Below are 25,588 nucleotides of genomic sequence, written 5' to 3' on the forward strand. Positions count from 1 at the left end.
CAGTGCCCCGAACACGCTGTCGCATACGACACCGGGTGAGTTAAAGGGCAAACTGCTTATCGTTAATAACTACACCGATGGCAGAGGCTTTGAAAAATACAGCGCGTGAACAACGGAATCGAGTATTTCCATATTCAGGACAGAACAGCCATTCAGCTTTATCAGCCCATTAACTTTATAAACACAGCATTAGCCGCAGTGTAGGTGCCACGTGGCGCATCCGCAATGAGAAATTCTTTAGGTGGCATTTTATAATTAAACACCTCGTGAACTATTTGTAAGGTCAACGGAGATTAATGCGGGATGTCAGGCAAGGTCACCGCGTGGATTTCTAGAGAATTCCACCCTCTCAAAAAGGCAATTAGGGCGATTGCTGTTTTTTCTTAAATACGGCAAATCACAACGCGCACAATTTATACGGCAAAAACGCTGCATAAATGAAGGAGTGATTTGCTTCGATTAACTTATTTTGCAGTAGCAAACGGGGTGGGCTTTAGGCTACGTGCAATTGTGCTCATGACTTTGGCGTGCGGTTTCAGTATAGGCTAAGAAAAGACGACGACTAAAAAGCGCCGCACCTTACACCGAAGGGGAGGAGAGGAATCCGCTTCTGGGAACGCCGTCACCGGGGCCCCCAGCTCTGCCCCCCAGCCCCCCTTGGCAGCGAGCGGGGGGAGCCGCACCAACTCAACCCCGCAGCTCGAAACGCAGAAAAAACCAGGAATTTCTGTAATGAAGCTGCTGGTTCGCACCGGCACTTACAATAAGGAAGGGCTGCGTGGGGAACGCGATGAAGAAGGTCAAGTTCACTGCTAAGGCTATCAGCAGCTGGAAGCAGAATGCGGTATCGCCGGTATTTTTCATTCCCTCCAACCTGTCTTCCTCTGGCTCTTCAGTTATTTCAGATAGCACTTGTCCTGGGTTGAGTGAGTGGTGGAGTTTTTTGGTGGCAGGGGAGGGGGCTATCGGGGCGGCCCCCTGTGAGAAGCTTCTCGAAGCTCCCCCAGCTCCACGTCAGCTCCACTTCTGTTTGGGAAATTGAGCCAATCGGCTGCGCCTCTGCGATAACGTATTTAAGAAGGGACGTGGTGACAGGCAATCGGACTTGGGAGGAGGAGTTGCTGCAGCTGCATGAACACCAAGGTCAGTGGAGGAACGGAGGAAGAAAGGAGGGCGGGGAGGTGTGCTGGAGCAGAGACCCTCCTGTATCCTGTGGTGAGACGGCAGGGCAGCCCCCCCTACCACCCATGAAGATCTACGGTGGAGCAGACATTGATTTACAGCCTGATGTTCCTGCTCAGCTGATCAAGGTGCTGTGCCCGAAGAAGGCCGGGGTCTCATGGGAAAAGGCAGCCCCGCTGCTGTAATTCAGTGCTGGGAGGATTGCAGCATGCGGGGGAGTCCCACGCCGGAGCAGCTCGGGAAGGGCTGCAGCCGTGGGAGGGAATCCAGTCGGAGGAAGTTAGTGACCCATGACGGAGCAGTGTGGGGAATGCTGCGGCCCGTGGGAGGAATTCAAGTCGGAGAAAGTTTGTGGAGGACTGTCTGCTGTGAGAGGGGGACCACGATGGAGCAGGAGGAACAAGTTTTGGACACTCCCCTCACCGAAGATGAAGGAAGTGGCAGCGCTGCCTGCACCCCCCATTCCCTGCCCCTGCGCCACTGGGGGAGGAGGCAGAGATATCAGGAGCAGAGCTGAGCCCGGGAAGAAGGGAGGGGTGGGGGGAAGGTGTTCTCAAGGTGTGGCAATGCTTCTCACTGTCCTACTCCGTTATGTGTTGTTAGTGTCTGTAATAAATGTATGTTCTTTTTTTTCTTCCCCTAACGAGTCTGCCTTTTGCTCGTGACCATAAAGGGGGATTTTCCCCCATCCCAGTCCTATCTTGAACCCCAAGCCTGGCTCTTCTGTCCCTTCTCATTGCCGGAGGGGAAGGGAGAGAGGTGCTGCATTGTGGTTGGCTGTCAACCAGGCCTAAACCACGACAGCACCTCACCGCCTCGAGCTAAATTTTCTGCGCTGAAGGCAGACGAAGCTCGACGCGTTACAGACCGAATCGCAGCCTCTCCGTCAGCCCGACAGCCAGGCAGGGTTTCTGAATCTGCACCTAACAAAGCCAACACGCAACTAGATAAACAAAGCCCCTGGAGACAAGAACTTGCGAGGCTCAGAGACGGGCCCAAGCGTCTCAGCCACGCTCCCGAGGCAGCGGCACCACCAGCCCCGGGCCCACGGGGCTGTGAGAGCGGCGAGGGCGAGGCGCCGGCGATGGAAATTTCTTTTCCCCCGAAGACTAGGCCTGACAGCCTTTCGGAAGCGAAGCGGCGACGAAAGCCATCTGGCTTGGGGAGCGTGCTGCTGGAAAGCCGGAGGCGACAAAACCCATCTCTGCCTCACCGACAGCCTCCAAACGGCGCAGGGCGCGCTCCCCGGGGCTTGGAGTCTAATAAAGACGTCAGCACCCTCTGATTTTAGGAAATTGTAGAAGACAAACACAGCTTATTTTGACTCTGTGCCCAAGTACCAGTCCGGAAAGAGAAGAAGTCTGACTCGGCCTCGCCCCGTAACAGAGAAATGGGAAGAACCTGGTTTACCCACAGATAATCCCTTGCGCTGGCTCATCCAGCGACGTGGAAATGTCTTCCCCATCCTTTCGCTGCCTGCTATTGCTTGAAGAGACAAAATAGCGTAGAAACTTAAAATGGGCCATAATGCAGAACACACCGGACAACAAACGAAGACACAAAATGACCCGCCAACAACCTCAGTTGCAAAAAACCCCAACAAGTATTTAAAGCAGAGTTCCACAGCCGTGCAAGGAACTGTAAAAGAGGAAGCAGAGAACCGCCAGACTTTTCATTTCAGCCGGCAAAGGGCTGACTGGATAGTCCTGTTTACTAAAGCCGTGGATCTACGGCTGAGTTACGTGAAGTGGTCGAAAAATTAAAAAAAAAAAAATTGCCAGACCTTTCCCTAGGCTTCTCAGAAACACCACTCGGCTTGCAAAGTGCCGCCTTTTCTGCCCAAAAAATCTTTGTAGCCCGATACAGGGAGTGAGACCGCTCCCCGGTACGAGCGAGGAGAAACCAGCAGACACGAAACCGGTGCAACGCCCGTCCTCAGTCACGCCGGGGGGCAGGCACGAGTTCTTCTGCTGAGGGGCCGGAACGCTGCTCAGCCAGCCGCTCGCCTCCCCCAAACCAGTGTGGGGTTTGCTCCACGGAGCGGCACGCTTTGGAAGCGAGCGGGTACAGCCCGGGCTCCCAACAGAAGGACAGCCCCCCCCCCCCTTTTATCATTACCACCAGTCCTCTCCCCGTCATGGCTTTGAGCGGAGACAATACACTGCTTTGCAATTATTTGGATTTTTTTTCCCGCCCCCCCCCCCTCCAACTTTTCCTCAAAGGCATTTGGGCACGAGGCGAAGATTGGAGGAGAAATCCGCTGCTGGGGAATTAACCCTGCGCCCAGTCACCCCGCGCCCTCTGGGCGCCGATTTCGTGGCGACCTCTTTATTCCCCATCTTTCCTGGCGAAAGGAGATTTTAAACCAACCCGCTCGTACTGAAATATAAAGGAGAGCCCTTCCTCCCCGCCCCGCTGCCCCCAACACCCGGAGCAAGGGAGCGCGGTGCCCCGGGTTACTCACACGTATGCCTCGCCAAGGAATAATTCGATCCGCCGCTGGTCAACCCAAATCCCTCGGGAATCTGACTGGAACTGCGTGGCCGCGTGAGGAGCTTTGGCGGTTCGATTTCAGCTCCAAATTCTGCCCCGATCACCCCCAGCAGGACGATGGCCGTGGCTTGCTTCCGCCTCTCTTCGTAGGACGTGGATATTTTTTTTGTTTGGGGGAGACCCGACAGGCAACCTCAAAGGAAAAAGTAAGAGATATGAGAAAAACCAAAAGCAGGGTTGCTCTTTCACACTCCAAACAATAGTGTTTCCCAGAGAAAATAAGAGAGGCTTCCGTTTAACTTAAATCACGTCTTCCAAACCGTTACTGCCCTTACCAGGGTTGGGGAGACGATTCCCTTTTACTCCTCAAAGCCCACAACACACGATAAAAGCCTAAATAGCACCTACTGCCAGGTCTGTCTTCAACGAAATCCACCCTTCAAAACCTGTCATGATCTCGCAAAAAAAAAAAAAAAAAAAAAAAAAAGAGCCACCAAAAAACCGCAATCCCACAATTTTATTTGTTCCGTTGAAAAAAAAAAGACCCACGGAATTCCGTGCTTGTCCAATTTTTGAGAAAGGTGATTTTTGGTTTGTTTCTTGTTAAATTAAAATTTGCATCACAAGTTGCAATTCTATTTATTTCTTTATTTATTGACAGATTTTTCAGGGTAACTTATTTGCGTTGTAAAAAAGCACTGCTTTGTTTCAGGACCCCTCATCCCATTCAGGTTCTCACTAAATTCTAGCGTAATAATACACGCCATTAAACCTCACGAGTATTTTTGTAGGCTAAAACGTTACATATAGTGTTTTAACAAACGTTCTTTAAAAATCAGTGAAAAAACCTCCCTGCGTTATGAATCTTAAATAAAATTGAAGTTTATATCATTACTGTAATATATTCTGGATTTCATTAAGCAGGTGATTTTTTTTTTTTTTTTTTTGGAGTAAAAAACCCAAAATCTTAGAAGAAAGTGACTGGAAGGGAAGTATTCTATTCATTTACTCTGACAAGTAGAGTTCACTTGTACCTAAAATACTAATTCACGGCATACAAGGAAACACCCTGCCATATATTCTACGGAAATAATGAAGTCTTAATCCTCCCACCAGCGCTCCGCTGTGAAACCCTTGCCGAGCAGTCGGAAGGCACCACCTGGCACTGAAGGAGAGTTAATCGGGCTTGGGGATTAATGAAGGGTGAATTAACGAGTCGCGCCGTACGTCTCTCTCTGCTAACGACATTCCCGGGGCTGGGGCGGGCCCGAAACGTTGCCTCCAAGAAAGAGGAGGGAATTTTAGATCATCCTTGTGCGGGCGAGCTGTGCCAGCCGAAAGGGAGAGGAAAAACAACAGAGCTTAACAATGGTAGGGGAAAGGAAGGAGCGGGGGCGGGGGGGAAAAAAAAATAAATAAAAAAAAAAATCAATATTAACTGCTTTCAGAGAAAAAGGATGGAAACGGGCTGTAACAGCCGAAGCGGAGAACCAAAGTTTTAATTGTTTAGTGGCCGCTCGCCCCGCTCCCGCCACCCCATCAGCGCCCCTCGCTCGTCACCCCACAGGTCCTGGGGGGACCCTCTCCTTCCCCCCCCCCCCCCCCCCCGGGACGTCTCCCCTCGGGGTGAGTCGGCGCCGCCCGCCGCTCCGAGATGGTTTTATCCCGTTGAATTTCGCCGCTTCCCCTGGCGGAAGGAGCAGCTGCTGGAGCCGGCGGATCGATGGGCCGGGCGCTGACCCCAGCGGGAAGGAAGAGCCGCCCCATGTGCGGCTTCCAGGAGGAAATTAAACCTGGGGGGGGGGGGCTCGGTGAACAAATCCCCCCCCCCCGGGACCCCCCACCTGCCTTCCAGAGGATTGGGGAGAAGGGAGGTTAACGCTTCGGGAGGGCCCGGCCGATGGTTTCCCCGAGAGCCCCCTGCCCGGGCTCGGCAGAGCTTTAGCTGCTGCAGTGCAGGAGTTTTTAACCTCAAAAAAAAAAAAGAAAAAAAAAAAAGGAAGAAAAAACCCCAAACCAAACCCAAGAAACTAAAAAAATAAACCTCAAAAAACAAACAAAAAAAAACCCCCAAACCCAAAAAAACCACCCAGAACCAACAAAACCAAAAACCCCAACCTAAAAAACCACACCAAAGAAAAAACTCAACAAAACCAAACCAAACTAAAAACCCCAAACCCAAGAAACAAAAAATAAAAACCCCAAGACCTCAAACCCAAGAAACTAAAAGGAACCAAACCAAAAACCCCAATCCCAAGAAACTAAAAAAAACCCCAGAAAAATCAAAACCAAACCAAAAACCCCAAACTAAAAAAAAAAAAAGGGAAAAAAACCAACATAACAAACCCAAAAACCCCAAACCCAAGAAACTGAAAAACACCAAACCTTCAAACACAAGAAACTAGAAAAAAAAAAAAAAAAGAAAAATCAAAACCAAACCAACAAAACAAAACCAAACACCCCAAACCCAAGAAACAAAAAAAAAAAAAACAAAACACAAAACCTCAAACCCAAGAAACTAAAGAAAAAAAAGAACCAAACAAACTGAAAACAACAAACCAACAAAACAAAATCAAAAGCCCCAGACCCAAGGAACTGAAAAAAAATAAACCAAACCAAACACCAAGAAAACCAAGCCAAAAACCTCAAAAAAAAAAAAAAAAAATCCCAAGAGAACCAAACCAAAAACCCCAAACCCAAATAACTAAAAAAAACAAACCAAAAACCCCAAACCCCAAAAAACTAAAAAAAACCTAAACAAACCAAAAACCCTAAACCCAAAAATCTAAAAAAAAAAAAAAAACCAAAAAAACAAAAAACCCAAACCCAAGAAACTAAAGAAAAAAACCCCAAACACCCCAAACCCAAAAATCTAAAAAAAAAAAACCAAACCCAAACCAAAAACCCCAAACGCAACAAAATCCCAACCTTCCCACCTTCCCTCCCTGCAACATCCCTCCCCAAAGCCTCCAGATGAGGGGGGGGAGAAAAAAATTCTTAAATATTTTTGCCTTTTTTTTTTTTTTTTAATTACTAGCAGAAACACAGAATTAAGTGTAATGATTTCTTACAAATAAACTGACAGCCATTTGGGAGATTTTAAAATGAAATAATGCCTGTAAAAGTAGTCCTTTCTCCAGTTTCATTTGTCTCGTGAAAATTTGGTATTTTCTCACAGCGCCGTGCCTCCATTTAATCATGCTAAAGGGTGACACAGAGATCCATTTTCTTGACAGGACGGTTGATCACCCTATCACGGTCAGAAAATTAATAACCTCAAACAGCTCTATGTGGAAAACAGAAGCTCGGCCGGTGAGAGGACAGGAACGTTCTCCAGTTTTGTTGGAAAAATAACACACTTCCACACCCGCCCGCCCCAAGAGAGAAAGGGATCCCGGCCCTGCAGTTACCCAGCTGGGCTTTTGTTACACAAAATGGCCAGTGTTAAAAAATTTCAAAATTCTCTTGGTTTTCGAGAGCTGAACGTCCACAGCTGCTTAGGAGGAGCCAGCTTTACAGAGGGCACGGGGCGTATTTATGAAGTGCTTAAAATCTAGGTAAAATATTTCCAAAGTTTCCAGTGCTTAAAAGGCCGGGAGAGATCGATTGCCTCATGTAAAAAGCGAGTGCAGCCACGAGGTCAGGATAAATTTAACAGTTTGAAGCACTTTACTAAATAACTCTGAAGATCACGTTAATTGGCTTTGCACAGTTCTCGGGTAAAATTAATTTTTACCCTAGCTTACAATAAAAGGATTAAAAGACAGTTTAAGTTCTCCAGCTTTAACTGGAATAGGAATCAATGGATTTGAATTAAGGCTGCAGGTGGTTTTAGGAGAGATGGATGGCTACCAGGTACTTTACATCTGCTATTAGGTGCCATTTAGCACTATCAAACAGCCCACCCCCCGCCCAGAGGGGTGAACCCCAGCCCCGCCCAACAATTAACAGCCGGGCTGTAATTACAGCCGCCAATCCCGACCTCGAGGTGACCAGCGAGGCTCGAGAAACTGGGGCTAAAAACTCCTCCAAAGGGGAAAATCTGGAGGGGGGGGAGATGCTGCAGCACCGCCAGCCGAGAGAGAATCACCTGAGCTCCAACACCCCACTGCCAGCGCCTCCAAAAAGCCAGCAGTGTGAAAACAGACAATACATTAGAAATGAGGAAACCAATTTCCTCATGGACCACAAGCGTACTTCGTGCCGGACGCGGTGGAGAACTCAGAGCTGGCATCCCAATCTGGTGTTTTAAGAGTATTTCTAACTAAACCCGACAACCCGAGCCCCCTCGACCTTCATCCCAGCGCTGCCTGAACACACAGTTCCCCACCCCGCGGTGACAGCTTGCAAACTCAACCCCACGAAAAGCATCGGCGCTTCCCCCCTCCTGTCCGCCGCGTCCCCCTCTCTGCATTTCTTCTGTCAAGTTCTCTCTTTACTCATGAAGGGGAGGATTGTAACCGGGCTGCTTGGGGTAAGGATGTCCATCCATCCATCCATCCATCCATCCATCCATCCATCCATCCATCCATCCATCCATCCATCCATCCATCCATCCATCCATCCATCCATCCACACATCCATCCACCCATCCACCCACCCTCCCATCCACCCACCCTCCCATCCATCCGTCCCTCCATCCGTCCATCCATTCATCCCTCCCTCCATCCGTCCACCCATCCATCCATCCCTCCATCCACCCATCCATCCCTCCATCCATCCACCCACCCATCCATCCACCCTCCCCATCCATGCATCCACCCATCCATCCATCCCTCCATCCACCCATCCATCCACCCTCCCATCCATCCACCCTCCCATCCATCCGTCCCTCCATCCGTCCATCCATTCATCCCTCCCTCCATCCGTCCACCCATCCATCCATCCCTCCATCCACCCATCCATCCATCCCTCCATCCATCCACCCACCCATCCATCCACCCTCCCCATCCATGCATCCACCCATCCATCCATCCACCCACCCATCCATCCATCCCTCCACCCTCCCATCCATCCACCCTCCCATCCATCCACCCTCCCATCCATCCACCCTCCCATCCATCCACCCTCCCATCCATCCACCCTCCCATCCATCCACCCTCCCATCCATCCACCCTCCCATCCATCCGTCCATCCATCCACCCTCCCATCCGTCCGTCCATCCACCCATCCACCCACCCATCCATCCACCCATCTACCCACCCATCCATCCACCCATCTACCCATCCACCACCCATCCATCCACCCATCCACCCATCTACCCATCCATCCACCCATCCATCCACCCATCCACCCATCCATCCACCCATCCACCCATCCATCCATCCACCCATCCACCCATCCATCCACCCATCCACCACCCATCCATCCATCCACCCACCCACCCACCCATCCATCCCTCCATCCACCCATCCACCCCTCCATCCATCCTTCCATCTTTTCCTCCTTCCCTCTCTTTCAGGCCTGAAAAAATACACGGTTTGGTAAATTCAGAAAAATCCTCACATCATCAGCTGCCAGGGAGGACGCGAACACACACCAAGGTGAGGCGGAGACAGAATTTACTGGCCACAACCCCTGGAACTGTTCCCACCTACAACCCTAATCGTTTCTCTGTCCCGGATGAGATGTTATAAAAGAAGGTACAAGAGCTACGGGGGGGGGGGCTGGGGTGGGAAATGCAATTTCGCTTACATTTATCTTGGCTGTCAACGATTTGAAATATTTCTTCGTGTCAACTGGGCTATTTTGCCAGTAAATAAATTCACATAACGCTCTGCTTGGGACCTAAAAAGGAAATAGCAGAAAACTTTGAGAAAACTCTACCCAATACGCCTCTTGAGAGATCCTTATGCACGGCTTAATTGTTCAGGATTCTTAACCCAGTCAAAGCCGTTGCCGTGGGTGTGCCGACGCTCCTAGTTTTTAAGATTATATGCAGAAGAATAATTACAGTCATTTCAGCGCCTCCTGAAAGCTCGGAAAGCTAAAGCGTCCGCAGTAAATCAAACTGAAAAAAAAAAAAAAAAAACAAAACCAAACTTATAAAGAAATAAGAGGGAAAACGCAGAAAGTGGGGAAAACAATCTGTTTTCTATCTAAACCTCACGAAGAAAACCGCGCTCGCTCATTGCCAGCCTCCTGTTAGGCAGAGCAGTTCGGTGGCTGAGCCATTCCTATACACGCAGCTCCCTCCGCTGGCACGGCACAGAAGGGCCTTCCCGGAGCCCACGGGGAAAATGGGGTGGTGGGTGAGCAGCCCCCCCCCCCCAAAAAAAAAGACAGCGTGGATTCTCACCGTGGGTCTTCATCAAAGCCCACTCGCACGCGCAAAATGATTCTGGCAAGCCCAAGTTACGCCCTGACATATTATTTCTTCCCGCTAGCAGGGAGGGAAATGCAAAACACGAGCAAGTTTGGTCTCCGAGAAGGTTTAAAAAAGACAATCAATCCGTGGAGTAAAGCTGCTCTGTCTTGGCCTCCTGCCCCACCGCCAGCGGGACGGTGGGGAGCTCCAGCCCTTCGCCTGGCCAGCACAACGTACTCCTGATTTCCTCCCGCCCCACCAGCCCTCAGAACACTCCGAGTGCAGCCAGGGCTGAATAGCACGGAATGACATCTTCTGAGAAAACAACGTGTAAAGAAAAATTGCCAAGGGAAAGGCAAATACATCAAGCTTTTGCCCTGGAGCAACTTCTTCCTAGTTTCAGGTTTTTTGCTCACTGGGGAAAAAATATCTGCAAATAGGGAAAACTGACACGTTCCTGAAGTTGTGACCCTTACCTCGTAGAAACCGGAGCAATTCCAGTGTCTTCAAGATATCTACAGAATTTACACGAGTGCAGACAGGAAGCTGACGTTTTTTGTGACATTTTTTTTTTTTTTCTTCCCAGAAAAAAAAAAAAAATTATCTTCCAATTTGCCTGCCACCGTGACAGTTAATCCGTGGCAGCTGGGCACAACACAAATCTGCTGACGCAGTGGCAAGTTCGACCTTATCTGTGGTTGCTGACTCGGAAATCTAATATTTCTCTTCTATTGTTAGTAAGCATTTTTTTTACCATTTTCATTTTTGCTGTTTTCATAGAGCTTCACACTGGGCAGTCCCAGGAAGGGCGTATGAGAGGGAGAAGCAAACACGGGTTTCACGCAGTGAAAAGCCTGCTCATTAAGGCATAGCACATCTCGTAATCAATCTTCTTACTATTCCTGTAATTAAGACGAGAACTATAAAAGATTAAAAGCAAACTACACTGCGGCATTATCCATATATAGCTGAAAGGCACGCCGTTTGAATTAAATTTAGTCAAGGAAAGCAGTACGGGCGTTTTAGCGTCGTAACAATTAGTATTTAATTAAACGGCTCGTTGTCTTTTATAAAGGTATCTGCTAAAAAAAAAAAAAAAAAAATTAGCCAGGGAAGGAAAAACCCGATACGTTTTATGAACATTTCCTGCACGTTTCTATTAATTCTCACTGATAAGGTACCCGTTTTAAAAAGAGATATGTATGGGTGAAAGAGGGCTTGATAAAACCACTTGAAAATAAAGTCAGTTAAGGATGAGCAAAGCAACAGCTCTGGAATAAAAACAAAGGGCTTTTTTTTTTTTTTTTTGGGGGGGGAGGGGGGGGGGCTTTGTTTTGATTTGGTTTTCCTCCCCCCCAAAGTCTGAGCTGATTTATTTGATAACGCCTTTTTCGCTGTTTTCTTTCTGTGTCTGCAGCAAAGCAGCTGAAATAGGGGAGCTTTGGTACGACTGTAAGAACCGGAAAGGTTTAAAACTTATTTCTCTAGCATTTCTCAGGACATCTCGCAGCAACAGACAATTTTAACAACTAAATATCAGTGAGTGACAGCTTTATATTCTTAAAGGCAGGACGTTTTCTGGTTTGCTTTTGGACAAGACCTTGCCTGTGTGATGGCAGGAACCCGGTTCCACACAGGTAGCCAGCTGCAGCAGCTTTGAAAGAGAGAAAAATTAGAAAACCTCCCATGGCGAGCAACGGCATTTCTTAGGCGAGCACCGAATATTTATTTATTTATTTATTTTTTGGTAAAAAAGCCTGTTGCATCCAGCAAAAGATTTACAAAAATTGAAACCGAGCGATTCATCTTCCTTAAATCTTTAAGGCCTTATCTCAAATCAAAGGGGCTGACCCCACCGACGACCTCAGGGCAGACACCCGGGGAGGTCAGAGATGGGAAATCCCCCTGGTTTATCCACGCGGAAACACGCGCTACTGGAAAATGGCAACGTATTTGCCCACGAAAAATGGAAGTTTTCAGGAGCACGAACCCTGTCAGGAATCTGTTAGCCTCCAATCAAAGCATTGCAGAGCAGCTCCTGGCAGCCTGAAGGGTTAAGACACTGATTTTCCTCTGCATAGGTGGTGCTATTTTAAGCCAATAGTGTGTTTAAATCCACACCAGTGAGATCAATACAGCACTGCTCGACTCAAGGTGAGACCAAATAAACCTGTCGGAAGCTCTGAGAAATAGGCTTTGCAGTACACGCCGAGTGCTAAGTGCCTTTCAGCCCAGAGATCTGCCGTTAAATAATCATTAGCCATCACTCAGCCTTCCCAAAAAGCTCGCCGCCTGAACTTCTTGGGTAGCCACCAGGCCTCCAAATTTGACCAACAAGTTCCCGGGCTTTATCTTGCAACAAGACCGAAGGCAAATGGCTGCTGGGGCTCCGTCCGTGCTCACCCGGGCGCTCGGGATTTCCCCCAAATGTCCTGTACCTTGGAGAGGCCACAGAGAATTCACTGCCTAAAGCCCGCGGTCAGGTTACAGCCAGTGATTGATGACGGGCATTAATCACTTTCACGCCGTTAAGAGATTCCTACGTGGCCTCACTGCAACTTCTTCTGCCGTAGGAAGCACCGACTCGAGCGCCCATCACCGCTTTATAACGAGGCTATACAAAAGTGGTAGCAAAGTGGTTTCAAATACCAAGGTTGCTGCTGTCAGACACCAAAAGAAAATTAACACCCCGAAGAAAATTAACACCCCAAAGAAAATTCAGCCCCAAAGGAAAGTCACACCCCAAAGAAAATTCACACCCCGAAGAAAATTCAGCCCCAAAGGAAAGTCACACCCCAAATAAAATTCACACCCCGAAGAAAATTCAGCCCCAAAGGAAAGTCACACCCCAAAGGAAAGTCACACCCCAAAGAAAATTCACACCCCAAAGAAAATTCACACCCCAAAGAAAATTCACACCCCAAAGAAAAGTCACACCCCAAAGGAAAGTCACACCCCAAAGGAAAGTCACACCCCAAAGGAAAGTCACACCCCAAAGGAAAGTCACACCCCAAAGGAAAGTCACATCCCAAAGGAAAGTCACACCCCAAAGAAAAATCACACCCCAAAGAAAATTCAGCCCCAAAGGAAAGTCACACCCCAAAGGAAAGACACACCCCAAAGGAAAATCACACCCCAAAGAAAATTCAGCCCCAAAGAAAATTCAGCCCCAAAGGAAAGTCACACCCCAAAGGAAAGTCACACCCCAAAGAAAAATCACACCCCAAAGAAAAATCACACCCCAAAGAAAATTCAGCCCCAAAGGAAAGTCACACCCCAAAGGAAAGTCACACCCCAAAGGAAAGACACACCCCAAAGGAAAGACACACCCTGAAGAAAATTCAGCCCCAAAGAAAAATCACACCCCAAAGAAAAACCACACCCCAAAGAAAAAATCACACCCCAAAGAAATTTCACACCCCAAAGAAATCTAAGTTACTGAATACCCGAAAGCAAGCAAGCCAGCCATCACCTCAGTTTTTGGAATACACAGGCACAGCGGCTAACCTGCTCCCTCCCAGCAGTAAAGGCTCCTTTTCCCCACGGGTGCTTTGTGAACTCCGTGCTGCAAACACCCGCTCGCTTGCAGAAAGCCAGCGAATTAGCTGTGGTCTTTGGCGTGCGTGTGTTCTCACCAACAAGCTTGGCTAAGCAACCGCCACCGCCAATTTAATTCTGCTGTATGCCATACAGCCCAAAGTATTAAATAACTTGAGGAGGAATTTCACCACAGTGACATCTGATTGTTTCACACCACATCTGAAAACCCCAGACGTCAGTTATTGAAGTATTAATTGTCCCCTAACCTTGCTGCTTCAATTTTTAAGATGCAGTTTCGTGCTGCAGTTGCCAGAAATCTGCATTTCTCTTCGTTACTGTCTACATAAAAGAGTCGTAAATAAAAGCATTTTAAGCGTTGCTCATACCTTGTCAACATTTTCATGATAATCACTTTAATATCCCTGCTTTTGGGGGAAGTTTTGATGCATTAGCTCGGTGCTTTAAAAACAGCAGGTCACACTGCCTGACGTGTGCCTGACGTTTCCCCGTCTGAAGAGCAGAGAATCCATTTTGTCGTTGACGATTTCCCTGCTCTCAGCCCTGCAAGGAAGCAGCATCCTCACCCATTTTGTGCTCCCAGATGCTGCAGCACAGTGAAATATTCCGCCATAAAAGGAACGGCGGAGCAGAAGAGAAAATTCCAGTAAACTGCAACAGATTACAACGGTGGCTGCAAAAAATCACTCATCCTATGTAGAAACCCACGTTTGCTACACGAGCCCAGCAGCCTTGGGAAAATTAGTGATGTCTGTCTTGCAGCTTTCTAAATGTATGGCAACTCTGAGCATTTAAATAACCGCATCGTTAAATCATACAGAATTTCTAACTCCATCAGGGAATCCAAATAGTGCCGATCAGGGGAAGATGGCATTATTAATGTTTGCATTAGAAGTAACTAGTTTGCACATAACTAAAGCCAGGTAAATGTAACCATAAGGTTGTTTGTTTATTTTTTTTTTTTTTTTCCCCCAACGACATTTAATAAGCCGTTAGTAAGAGGCAACTGAAGAAATTTAGTGTTGAGTTCCAGGTCTCTCTAGACACAGGTAAGACTCCAATAAAACCAGTACAAATCCGGACTTCACACGCTGAAGTATGATCATGATTTTATTGAAAGGAACGTAAGAGTAAAGCTACTTTAAATTATAGTCATTTTGAAACCAAGTGGCAACTTCTTTGATGCTTTATGAAAAGCTGTTGTTCCTATTGGAAATCAATAGGAAGGCAGAAGAAATTAGATAGCTCTGATTTGCCAAGAAATCAATAAGAAATAAAGCAATATCAGAACTGATGTTCTTTAACTTTTACATATTAAAATTCCACTTGCACGTGAGGAGAACTTTAAGAACTTACAGGAGAAAGAACACGCGAGGTGCCATTATACTTTGGGGACGTACCTACTGTATTATGCTGGCCAATTTAAGGTATTTTGGTTTTAAGAACCTTTCAGATTTTGACAGATTAAAATACATTCCTACTGCTTCAAGACATTCAAGGCCCTTAGTAAACCGGGGTGCAAGAACAACGGGCGGTGAGCAGCACCCCACACCAAACCGCGTTTCTCTATCTGGAAATATTCAGGGAAGAAAGGAAAGCTTTTAGCAGTGTAACAAGGAGAATTTAGACTACGATGAGGGTGATGTTTCACAGCAGGACTTTTTTTTTTTTTTTTTTCCCCCCCCCAGCTTAACCCCCGAACCAACGTGTCGGGGGGCACTTTGTCCTGTCATGACAGAGTAGGTGCACAAATGCATTTCAGATCCTCGCCCCCCTGCCCGGGAAGGAATTCTGTGAATATGGTGAATCACATTTTAACATTTATTTATTGCTTGTTTAGCAATATAGAGCCTTTAAGCCAGCACTCTTGAACACTTAAATTTCCTTCCAATGCGTGGCCCCCGGGGCAGGGGCCATTTCCACCTGGCTTGGCGGAGGGCTCCAGCGCTGAATACAGAACACGCTCTCTTTGGCTTTCAGTCAATTAAGCTTTAAGCCGTCAGCAAACAAGACTTTTAAGTTAATTTGGAATCACCACAAATCAAGTTGAAGGTTGCGAAAGGGCACGCTCACACGCCGGCGTGAAAAAAGGCACTTTAATTGCCTCTGAATAGCTATTATAGGCTGCAATTGGTCTATTGAATCTTAGATGATCTATTTATTTATCAAAGTGCAAAGACTGGTAAAAGGATGAAGCGTATGAACTTTAATCACCTTCTCTCTTGCGTAAGCAGGTAAACTGAAAGTTTCTGCATGTAAGAAATGCTATTGAAATGATGTCTCTGAACACAGTTCAATACATTTACATTGTATTTTACTTTTGAATAGTTACAGCTGTCCAACCTGCAGCTGAAATGTGAAGACAAGCACTTTCCAATGCAATAAGGCATTGCTTTTTTTTTTTTAAAAAACCAAACTTCCATCAGGATTTTCATATACTATATAGATAACCGACGTTTTGAACCTGCTAACTTGGAAACCTGGCTGTCCAGAAGAAGACGCAGAAAAATCCTATGAAACCACCCGCTATTAAAAACGCGCGACAAAAGTGCTGTAAGCTTCATAGCAGACCCGCCTCGTCACGAAAAGCACTCGTGTTCAGAAGGAAACGACCGCAGACGGCACCCACAGGAACGGGTCTGCATTTTCTCGTTCCACCTGGACTAACTGCAGCACAGACTAAGGAAATACCATTTTTAAAACGTATCGATAGAACTGGTTAACTTGCAGAATAGCATCCTCTAACTTTGCTGTGAGTAATCCGATGCTTACAACAGTTAACCATGGAAAGGGTCCAGCTGGTTTCTTAAGACAATGTATACACATACATATACATAGTAAATACATACATACATTTATGTATTACATTAAATTATATTAAATATATATATACACACACACACACCCTCACTTGTTGCCTAAAATGGTAGACAGGGATTTCCAACCGCGTATGCCTAAACCTTCCCGAATTTCAGAAGTTCCTTCCAAGCCTGAAGGAAATCTTCAAAGATGACGCACGACACATTTAACAATACACGGGTCATCAAACACAGGATTTGTGTGATGCTAACCGTCAGGAGCTTCTGGGAATGTACCCCCCCGCGGGAACTTCCCAGGCGGCCCTGCGGCGCCCCGAACGCAGCGCGCAGCCGCAGCAGACGCCACATCCCCCTTGAGATGCCCAGAGACTTCAAGCGCCATCCTGCCACACTCTTCCGAGAGCCAAAGGAGGAAAGCCCAGAAAGTACGAGGCTCAGGAAACTCGGGGTTGCAATGCTAACCAAAAAGGCCACGTGACAGACTGAAAAAAGAAAATAAAAAGCGAGGGCTCTCATGAATAATAAAACCCCACCGCATTTTCACGTATTGCTTTTATAACCTGTGCCTCTCTGAAACTCCACCTCTACACCTGAAGAAGTTACTCTAAGAATTTTGACTGCAGTCATCTTCCAAAAGTCTTTGAACGAGTTAAGGAAAACATCACGCTGGAGCATTTCTGCCTAATGCCACCGAGGGAAGGTGAGCAGCCAGAGGAACACAATCAAGGCAGAAATGTTTTCCTGAGACAAGGAGCACTAACTTTTCCCAAGTTACTACGATGTTTCAGAGTCACTGTGGCACAAAAGGAGAGTGCAGAGCGCTCGAAAAAAGACATCTGCCACCAAAACAACAAAAGAATTTCAGGCAAGGGCCCCAGATGGATTTTTTTTTTTTTTTTCCAAGTACTGATGTATAAATCATACACTGATGCTGACTCTCACACACAAAACAAGACGGTGTGAGGACTGATATTACTTAGATACATTATGCAAAGTTTAGCATTAAGCTGTGCGTCATCAAATAAGTATAGAGGTCAGAAAGCATATAAACCAAAACGAAATGTTGAAAATTTGAAATCCTACCGTCGTTTCGGCAGCGGCAGTTATTGCTCTCCCAACCAGCCGAACCGCTGCGAGCGAGGAGGAGCCGCAGGCCCGTTTTCTCCCGGGCTCTGGGGCAGCCCCTTGCCCGGCTCCTCTGTTAATTAGAAACCCCCAAACCAAACGATTTGTCCTCAAATTGGCCCTTCTGGGAGCAGGCGGAGCCCTCCCCCACGCTGACAGACGCCACTCGGACGGACGCTCCCCGACGCCGCGGCTCCTAACGGTGTTTCCTGGGTGACAGCTCCTTGCCTGGCAGATGCTCGTATTTTTGCAAATACATGTTGAAAAACCCCTGTGTTTTGACATGAATTACATTCCCTTAAAAAACAAAAACAAACAAACAAAAAAACCCAACAAAACCAAACAAGAAACGCCAGCATTTTACCCATAATTTCACGCTTCCTCATAGAAGCTAATTACAAGTTGTAGGTTCTCAGCTTGGTATACAGCTGTTAGACACATTTCTCAAGGTGCTTCAAAATTCCTGTTAGTACACGCAAACACTCCATTACAAATTAACTTTTACATGTAAACTAGCCCATGTCTGAGCTCGCATTCCATCTTTAATTGCAACAGAAAAGACCAAGCGGCATCAGCGCGGGTCTTTCCCTGGTTTCTTCATTAGCATCTGAAAGGGATGAGGTTTGCTTTAGATGATAAAAATCTCATTTTTCTGGTGTTTTACACAATAATCCGCACGTGATAGGGTAGATGGTTTCCCAACGAGTGATTAAATACAAACTAAAAGCTCCTTTGATCTCTCTCCGGAGGGCTCTGGAGATACAGAAACCTACGTGAGAGGCGCTCAGGTTCGGTCTAACCTACTTAAAAGAAACCCAGCGGGAATTTTGTCCAGAGCCTGACTCTTTTGGCACCCTTATTGTGCCGAACAGGGGGCTGCTGGCTGGTTGCTGGGGCTGGCAGATGGCTGCGGTTGTTTTGTGCCTCCACTTCACCCCAAATTTTTCGTGGGAGCCTGGCTGGGCACGGGAGGGACGTGCTGGGCACCGGCGCCTGCCGCTCCAACCCGCTCCAGAAGAGGAAACCACCCAGGTGGTCTGGAAACTCAAAATATTATTAGAATTTAAGAAGAAAAAGAAGAAAACCTCTTAATGGATGACTTGAAAAATTACTGTCCACAACTTTCACTTTGCGCTTTGAAACTTCAGAAAATATTTCAACAGCGTAAGCCTTTGAGTAGGAAATTTTCATAACGCGCAGAGAAAAACAATACGGCGCCTAGGAACTAACTGAAAAATACTTCAGACAGTTTGATGGTAGCAAAATCAGAACGTCTAGACGGTGCGGGCAGAATAAGGAGTGCTCAAACTGTGAGAAAATGCTGGAAGTTAGCAATGCTTGCAGATGCATTCCGTGCCGTGCCGCGCTCCAACAGCGGGGAGGGCGCTGTGAGACCCGAGAGGAGTCACAAGAAATGCAATCCCTGCCCTCGCACTCAGAACCTTTCCCAGGGACAAATGTTGTCGCCGATTCAAGGGCTTTTTTGAAGTGTAGAGTATGAGTTAATCTTGCAATAGTCCTCGCTTCTGACTTTGCCAGCTATGATTATTATTATAAAAGAGAATTATTGCTGAAAACAATAGTACTCATTACGCACAATGAATATTGAAAGGGGGAGATTTAAGAGAGTCAATTTTCTAGCTGACAAACATTCATCAGTAGCACTTGCACATTTTATTTTCCATACAAATTTTTGTGTACGCACTGCTGGAACTGCTGGGATTCTCCGGGATCAGGAGTAACTGTGTCTGTAACAAGGCACAAGTGCGCTAGCGCCTGCTTAACAGAGACTCATTTGTGCTAAACAAAGAGTAATTTTAAAGCATTTTATTTACTGCCCTGACCTGCTACAAGAGGTGTTCAAACAGGTCCTTCTCCCCTGGGCGGGGGATTGCCAAGGGCCAAGAAGGCTGACTGACCATTATTGCTTCTACTAAGAGCACGCAGGAGGAAAGGCACCGTCACCGGTAAAGCCCCCTCCCCGGAGCTAAGGCAGCCCCTGCCCCCCACCTCCCAGCTTTTTGGACTGGCAAATCCTTCGGAAGAAATCACCTTTCAGTTCAATCCCACAGCAACCACAGCGCTGTCTCCACCCATAAATATTGACGTTGGCTCCAGCCCCACTGAATTAAAAAGGTATCAACGCCTGGTTTTCTTGATGGAAACACCAAACCCAGAGTAATTAGTCCAGTAACAGTGTATTTTGTTACCTGCCAGTCGCCTTCCGGAGAGTTACCACGTCCCAGGGAAGCCAGCTGAAGCGAGCTGTTGCATTTCCCACCCACCGACCTTTTCTTTTTGCTATTAAACCCCCGAGTGCAGCAAAGCAATAAACCCTTTACTGTTTAAAAGCAGACAACGCCTTTCGCAGTCAAACCAATCCGGAGGCACAAGAACTGTTTGCAAAGGTGGGAACGACCTCTAGCCTTCCCGGCTGAGGTGGTTCTATCAGTTCACAGAAGGTGGTGGTGGGGGGGGGAAGTTGAAAAATTAGTATTCCATCATGAACCAGGGAACAAGGTTTGTGCTTTGCGGGTGTTGACAACACTACGGCTCACGACGCTGTGGCAGGAGGAGCCTGGAAATGCCTCATTGCTCCGGGAATTAATTAGGACTAAATTAATTCTCAACTCCCTGGAAGTATCTGTTGATCAGGTCTAAGAACAATCGGTATGGCGTTCGGGATATATAATCATTTTCTGCCCCGCTACATTACTCATTTCCATTACTAAGGTGCACAGCTCGGGGGCAACCGCAAAGTTATTTCCTTGAAGTTCATCCTTTCCAAACCAGCTCCACACACTCAACTCAACGGGTTTCTAAAAGACAGCCTGTTCGTGCTATTAGATGATTTTATTTGCCTGCTCGTGCTATTATATCGTTTCCTTTGTAAGGGAATAAATCTGTCAGAGCATCGGTGCCGCTGGGCCCTTTATCGCTGGTACGTGCTCAGCCCCGCCCTTGTTTTACCACCCCTGGCGATGCTGCTGCCCCTGTGCTAAAACATAAAGACAAGTATCTGTATTGCCAAACGTCTCGCAGCACTACCTTGTGGCATTTTTGTTTCTTCAAGTACTTGCCTCCTCCTTTGTTTACAGGAAAAACACGTTTGCAGTTCTAAAATAAAATGTAGACGATACCTTGGAGCCTCAAACGACATTGAAAATACAAACAGATTCCAAATTAAAAAAAATGAAAAATAAATGTTGAAAAAGCCAATTTAACCAGCATGATAAATTGCAAAAATCTGACCACTGAAACCAGCAGATTTTATGCCCGACCAGGAAAAAAATGCTGTTGTCCACATGTGAATTACTTAAGCAAAATGTTCGCTCTACCTTTAGTTATCCAGAAAAGCCTTTCAGGCATTAAAACCAGCAATACATACCACCACTACATTGGAAGACTCTTGGTGCGTGCATTTTCAGTGCATCTGTAGACCCAATTTTCTAAATAACTCCTGCATGTGTTTTTTCTTAAATGCTTAAGAGGCACTGTAGAGTATTACTGAGCTGTTTTCCAAAAACAGGCTTCAGTGCTTTTCAGCCAGCTAAGCTAAAACGCTTTCACCTCCAAAAGGAGCGATGTGAAAGTGATCCTTTTAAAAAATTATTTGGATAAATGAAAGCATTTGGAGAATCTCAATTTGATCTGCAAACAAAATCCTGTTGACCACTACACACCAGCGTTATGCTGTGGCAGCCAAATCAATAAATATTACCCTTCGTAGGATCACTATAGAAAGAAGCTGCATCATATTTTTAAGATAAGGTTAAGCTGAAATTGTCTCAGTTGTTTTTTTTTTTTTTTTTTTCTAGTTTACCAACACAAATTGTACAGCAAAATTTCATCTTCACTCAGGATACCTTTTTAAAGCTCAACTGCTTTTAATAACAGAAACACTCTCTCTGTAAATAAAATTGTCACAGCCATCGGACTAAGGGGATGGGGTACGCTGCTCCGATGGGTGTGCTGGGGAAATGCGGGTTTCGGGGTAAGCCGAGCCCTTCCATTACCTCATTTTCCTGTTTTCTGAGGGTTCACGTGCTGTTCATGGACAAAGCCCTTGCTGCTCACGGCCTGCCCAGCAGCCCACCTCCCTCGTGGGTATTTTCCAGTTCCCCCGGGGCTGTTAGTGCTCCCTGCTCCAGGCACGCTCCTCTCCCACCAGCAGGAATCCTGTCTCGGGCACCTTCAGCCAGAGATCTGACCCAAAACTAGATCTGCCAGGCTGAAAAAACTAGATGTGCCAGGCTGACTGGCTTCATGTCAATAGGAATAACTACTTTTCTTTTAGACTTTCACAAAAACCTATACAAAGCTCAGCCACAAAAAAAAAAAAAAAAAAAAAAAATAGCTTTCACACCCTATAATCTGCAGTATGCCACAGTAAAATACATACTGTAACCATTCAAATCCCAAGGATATTGATATTGAGCATATAGATATTTGCCTTATGGCACTGCATAAATAAGGATGAACAAAGAATCAAAAGATGATTGCTTGTAATTAAATGTTTATTTTTGTGTGGTCTGTCCTTTCAGAATATGATGGACCAGAACTCTTGACTGTACCTGCCAGTCTACAATAAACTAGAACGACAGTAAAAGGGCTATGAGTATTGTAAAAATTAAAACCACCAGAATTCTATGTTCAACAAACCAGCGGCGATTACTTGTTAGGAAAAGAAACAAACCAAAACAAAACAAAAAGCCAAACACAAAACCAAACCAAGCAGCTCAACCTCAGTTCAGTCACACAGACTGATGGCAGTGCCCTCACATCAGATCTTTCACCAGGGTAAAGAATTTAAGGGATAACTACAAAGAATCATATCAAACCTTTATTCTTCAAGAACTACAAGCTAAATGTGTGGGTTGCAGGCAGATTTAAAACACTCAAAACATGTATTATAATATAGATAATGACTCAGAGGTAACACAATAATATGGTCATACTTACGCAGGTTATTTAGTTTTTGTCTACAGCTCTTTTCTAGTGTTCAGTTACTTCATCTCTAATAGTGCACGCTTCATAAGCAGCCTTAATATTTCGTTTTCCCATTAAAAACATGCTATTTGGCAGAAAGCGTTCCATCTCCTCTGCACAGTACCCATTACGTCAAAAAACATATACCTTCATCCCCTTGGGGCTCACCTGCCGTGATGTCATCGTCGACCAGGTCGTGCTCCTCTTCCTGAACTTTGCCTTCTGTTCCCGACAAATCTGGGCTTGCACCACCGGTCTGAATGGCTTCTGTGGTTACTCCGGCTGGAAGAAACAACCAAACACCCACAGAAGTCACTGATTTCCGTAGGTAACATCCTTAGATTGGGGGCGGAAAAAAAAAAAAAAAAGTAATTCTCTTTTGATATTTTGAACCATGCAATATGACTTTATGAAACACAGGCAAAGCAGAGAGCAACTATTTTCTGGTTTCCCTTCATACAGCACGCAGATGTTTCACAAACCTGTCCTTTAAACATCTCCCTTAAAATTTCCAAATATCTCTTTAATATTTTCCTCTTTTCTGTCTTAAATGCGCTACGCCTTGCTACAGAGCTTACTGAGACTTGTTCTAGTGCAGCCGAAGAACCAAGTGCCTTTGCATGAGTCAGTTCTGAGTATAAAAAAAACTGAGGAAAGTTTATTATAATTTTATACAATTAAAATAAAAATGCAAGTAAAAACCTCTTTAATCAGCATGGTTAAACATTCCCCTTAAGCCAATGAATGGGTGAAGCCAAAAGGGGAGAAAAATAGCCATCACACAAATATGTCAGGCAAAAAATGATCATTTTGTCTCAACGAAAACCCAGTAAGAAGGAACATGCATTCCTTGACAAAAGTGCTTTCTACGTAAGTCACCAAAAGTGTCTTAGGAACACATTTTAGAAGTGAAAAGACCATAAAACCCCTGAATGTATTGGGAATAAGTCAGCTGACATACTAGAAAATACTGGAAAATGAAGACATACGTGTATTAGAAACTGAAGCCATCATTACGGTTCATTATTTCCTGCAGCACCCTGACCTCTTTATTCATTTAGTACATTAAAATGTTGCAGCACCAAACCATTTGCCCTACTTCTCTGTGCTCTTTTAAGTCAAACCTTGCACGAGTAAGACCATCAAGCATGTACATACACAGTAAAGCCTTTGGGGTCCAATCAAACTATCCTTAGTCACTGAAACCTCCCAGTCAAATCGATGGAAGTTTAATTAGGTTTTAGTCAATTAAAGTGGCTTTAAATAAAACTTTCGAACAGAAACATAAGTCTACTAGAAATGCAACCAGAAAAAACTGACAACAGCATGTTTGTTCTTATAGACTTTTCATATTTATTTTGCTTTCCGGTGCTAACACGGATTACTACTTGAAACAGTTTAAAGCGAGACACAATTTAGGGCTATCTATTTAAATTAATTTCTATTTAAATTAAAGCCAGAATAGCCATTTTTCTACCTACAGTAACAGCACCTATTTCAAAATACATCCGGCCTTCCAGGGCTTGGTGGACAGATCCACCACCAAGAGCTGGAGCGATGCCTTCAGTGCTTTAAGAAAGCATTACTCCGGCTAAGGTAAAAAATAAATAAAAGAGGGGTAATATTCAGCAGAGGAGTCCCTTTAAAAAGGGAATTTCAATCCGAGGAATCCATCTGCCGCTGAAGACGGCCCTTGCTCTTAAAAATAAGCAGGTAGAAAAAGGCAGCGGTATTTTGCTCGTTTGGAACTTCACCTGAAAACACGTCCTCGTGGCAAATGCCCCCCCGGGCTACGCAGCATTTCCGAGACAACTGTACAAAACTGAGAAGCAGACAAGGCCATGGCAAATATTTACAGTCGCGTGGCATCATTTTAGCAGGTACAAGAGGAAGCTCTGAAAGCTTAACTGGTTTCCTCCCAGCTGGGAGCCTGAAAAACACGAGCACCTGCAATACCTCGCATCGGTTTAATTCACAGCATCACTTCTACATCCATTCCCACCTGACACGGGGTCAACAAGCTGACATGCCGATTTTGGATTTGAAGGCCCAACTAAAACAAAGATTTATTGTTCCCCCAACCAGGCGCTGTGAAACTAAGCTGAACGTGCCCAGAGGTGAAAAAAATTCATCTCTGTTTGCTTGTAGTATACCCTTTATTCATTCAGGATCCAGTTAAACTCCTAGGACAGAGTATCTTCTATCAGCAGCGGGCTTCTAGTAGTGATCACCCCTGGTTTTAATTAAAACAAACCTCTTAATGGGTAGGAGAAGCACTGTTTCTACATCTTGCATAGAAGAGCGATTGCAGGCTAATTGTATACACTGGACGCAAAAAATATGTTGAGAATTATTTACGCCCCTGTATCAAGAGGCAAATTCGGGATGAAGGAATCAAAGCAATATTTCTTTATCGCTCCTATTTCTTCTCCTTCCCTTGTTAGCATAAAACTACGCTTTTCAGAAGTCCTTTGCATCCATCTGGCCACCCTAAGGAACTCTTTTCCTCCCTCCAACTCCTCCCCAGACCTTTAAAAAACATGCAATTTTTAAATTCTGCCTTACAATGTAACCAACATGGAACTTTGCCCACAACAGCAACACCTGTAGCTCCTTATTTCGTTTCTCCTTTCTGACAGCGGAATCATTCTCCTCCTTCAGAGTGTCAGCATCTTTGGGCACACTCATACAGACAAGAACGCTATTAAATGCCTTCTCAGCCCCACCACTCAGGAGAACCACAAACTCGGCAACCTTAAATTCACAGAGTTTTCCACGCTGTTAATATAAAAAAATTAATTCCAGTTTGCTGGCCGTGACCTGTTTGAAAAGTTTGCGGTATCAGTGCTTTCACAGTGTTGAACATTTACATCCAAGTCATCCCTTCAGCCACGCTCGGCCGATTTCTCAGCATTTCCTTTCTGTTCTAAAACCTTCTTATTCTGATCGACAAGCACATCCTAATTTACTGTAAACCAAACGCTACGCTTTGATTTGCTAATGACTAACAGGGGGCCAAAATACTGCTGCATGCACACAGAATACTCGTTTTTTTTTTTCTTAAACCAGTTAGTCCCTGACTATTGCTATAAAAATACATGCCATGCTTCTAACC

General features: G+C 45.8%; 1 protein-coding gene across 4 annotated transcripts in view; it reads right to left on the minus strand.

Annotated features, from left to right (window-relative positions):
- The window catches only part of WDR7 (WD repeat domain 7), a 125,102-nt gene that overhangs the window by 55,655 nt on the left and 43,859 nt on the right, over positions 1–25,588 (minus strand). For all 4 annotated transcript variants that reach the window (XR_006166696.1, XM_042804856.1, XM_042804855.1 and 1 more), the window contains 2 exons: positions 22,642–22,755; positions 3,647–3,868 (listed from right to left, as the gene is read on the minus strand). Coding sequence is in view for 3 of the 4 variants with exons in the window: in XM_042804856.1 (XP_042660790.1) it covers positions 3,647–3,868; positions 22,642–22,755 (336 nt within the window). In the remaining variant the exon portion in view is untranslated. The remainder of the gene's footprint in view (positions 1–3,646; positions 3,869–22,641; positions 22,756–25,588) is intronic.

The sequence above is a fragment of the Tyto alba genome, unplaced genomic scaffold (genome assembly GCF_018691265.1).
Source record: "Tyto alba isolate M040663 unplaced genomic scaffold, T.alba_DEE_v4.0 Super-Scaffold_42, whole genome shotgun sequence".
Lineage (NCBI taxonomy): Eukaryota > Metazoa > Chordata > Aves > Strigiformes > Tytonidae > Tyto > Tyto alba.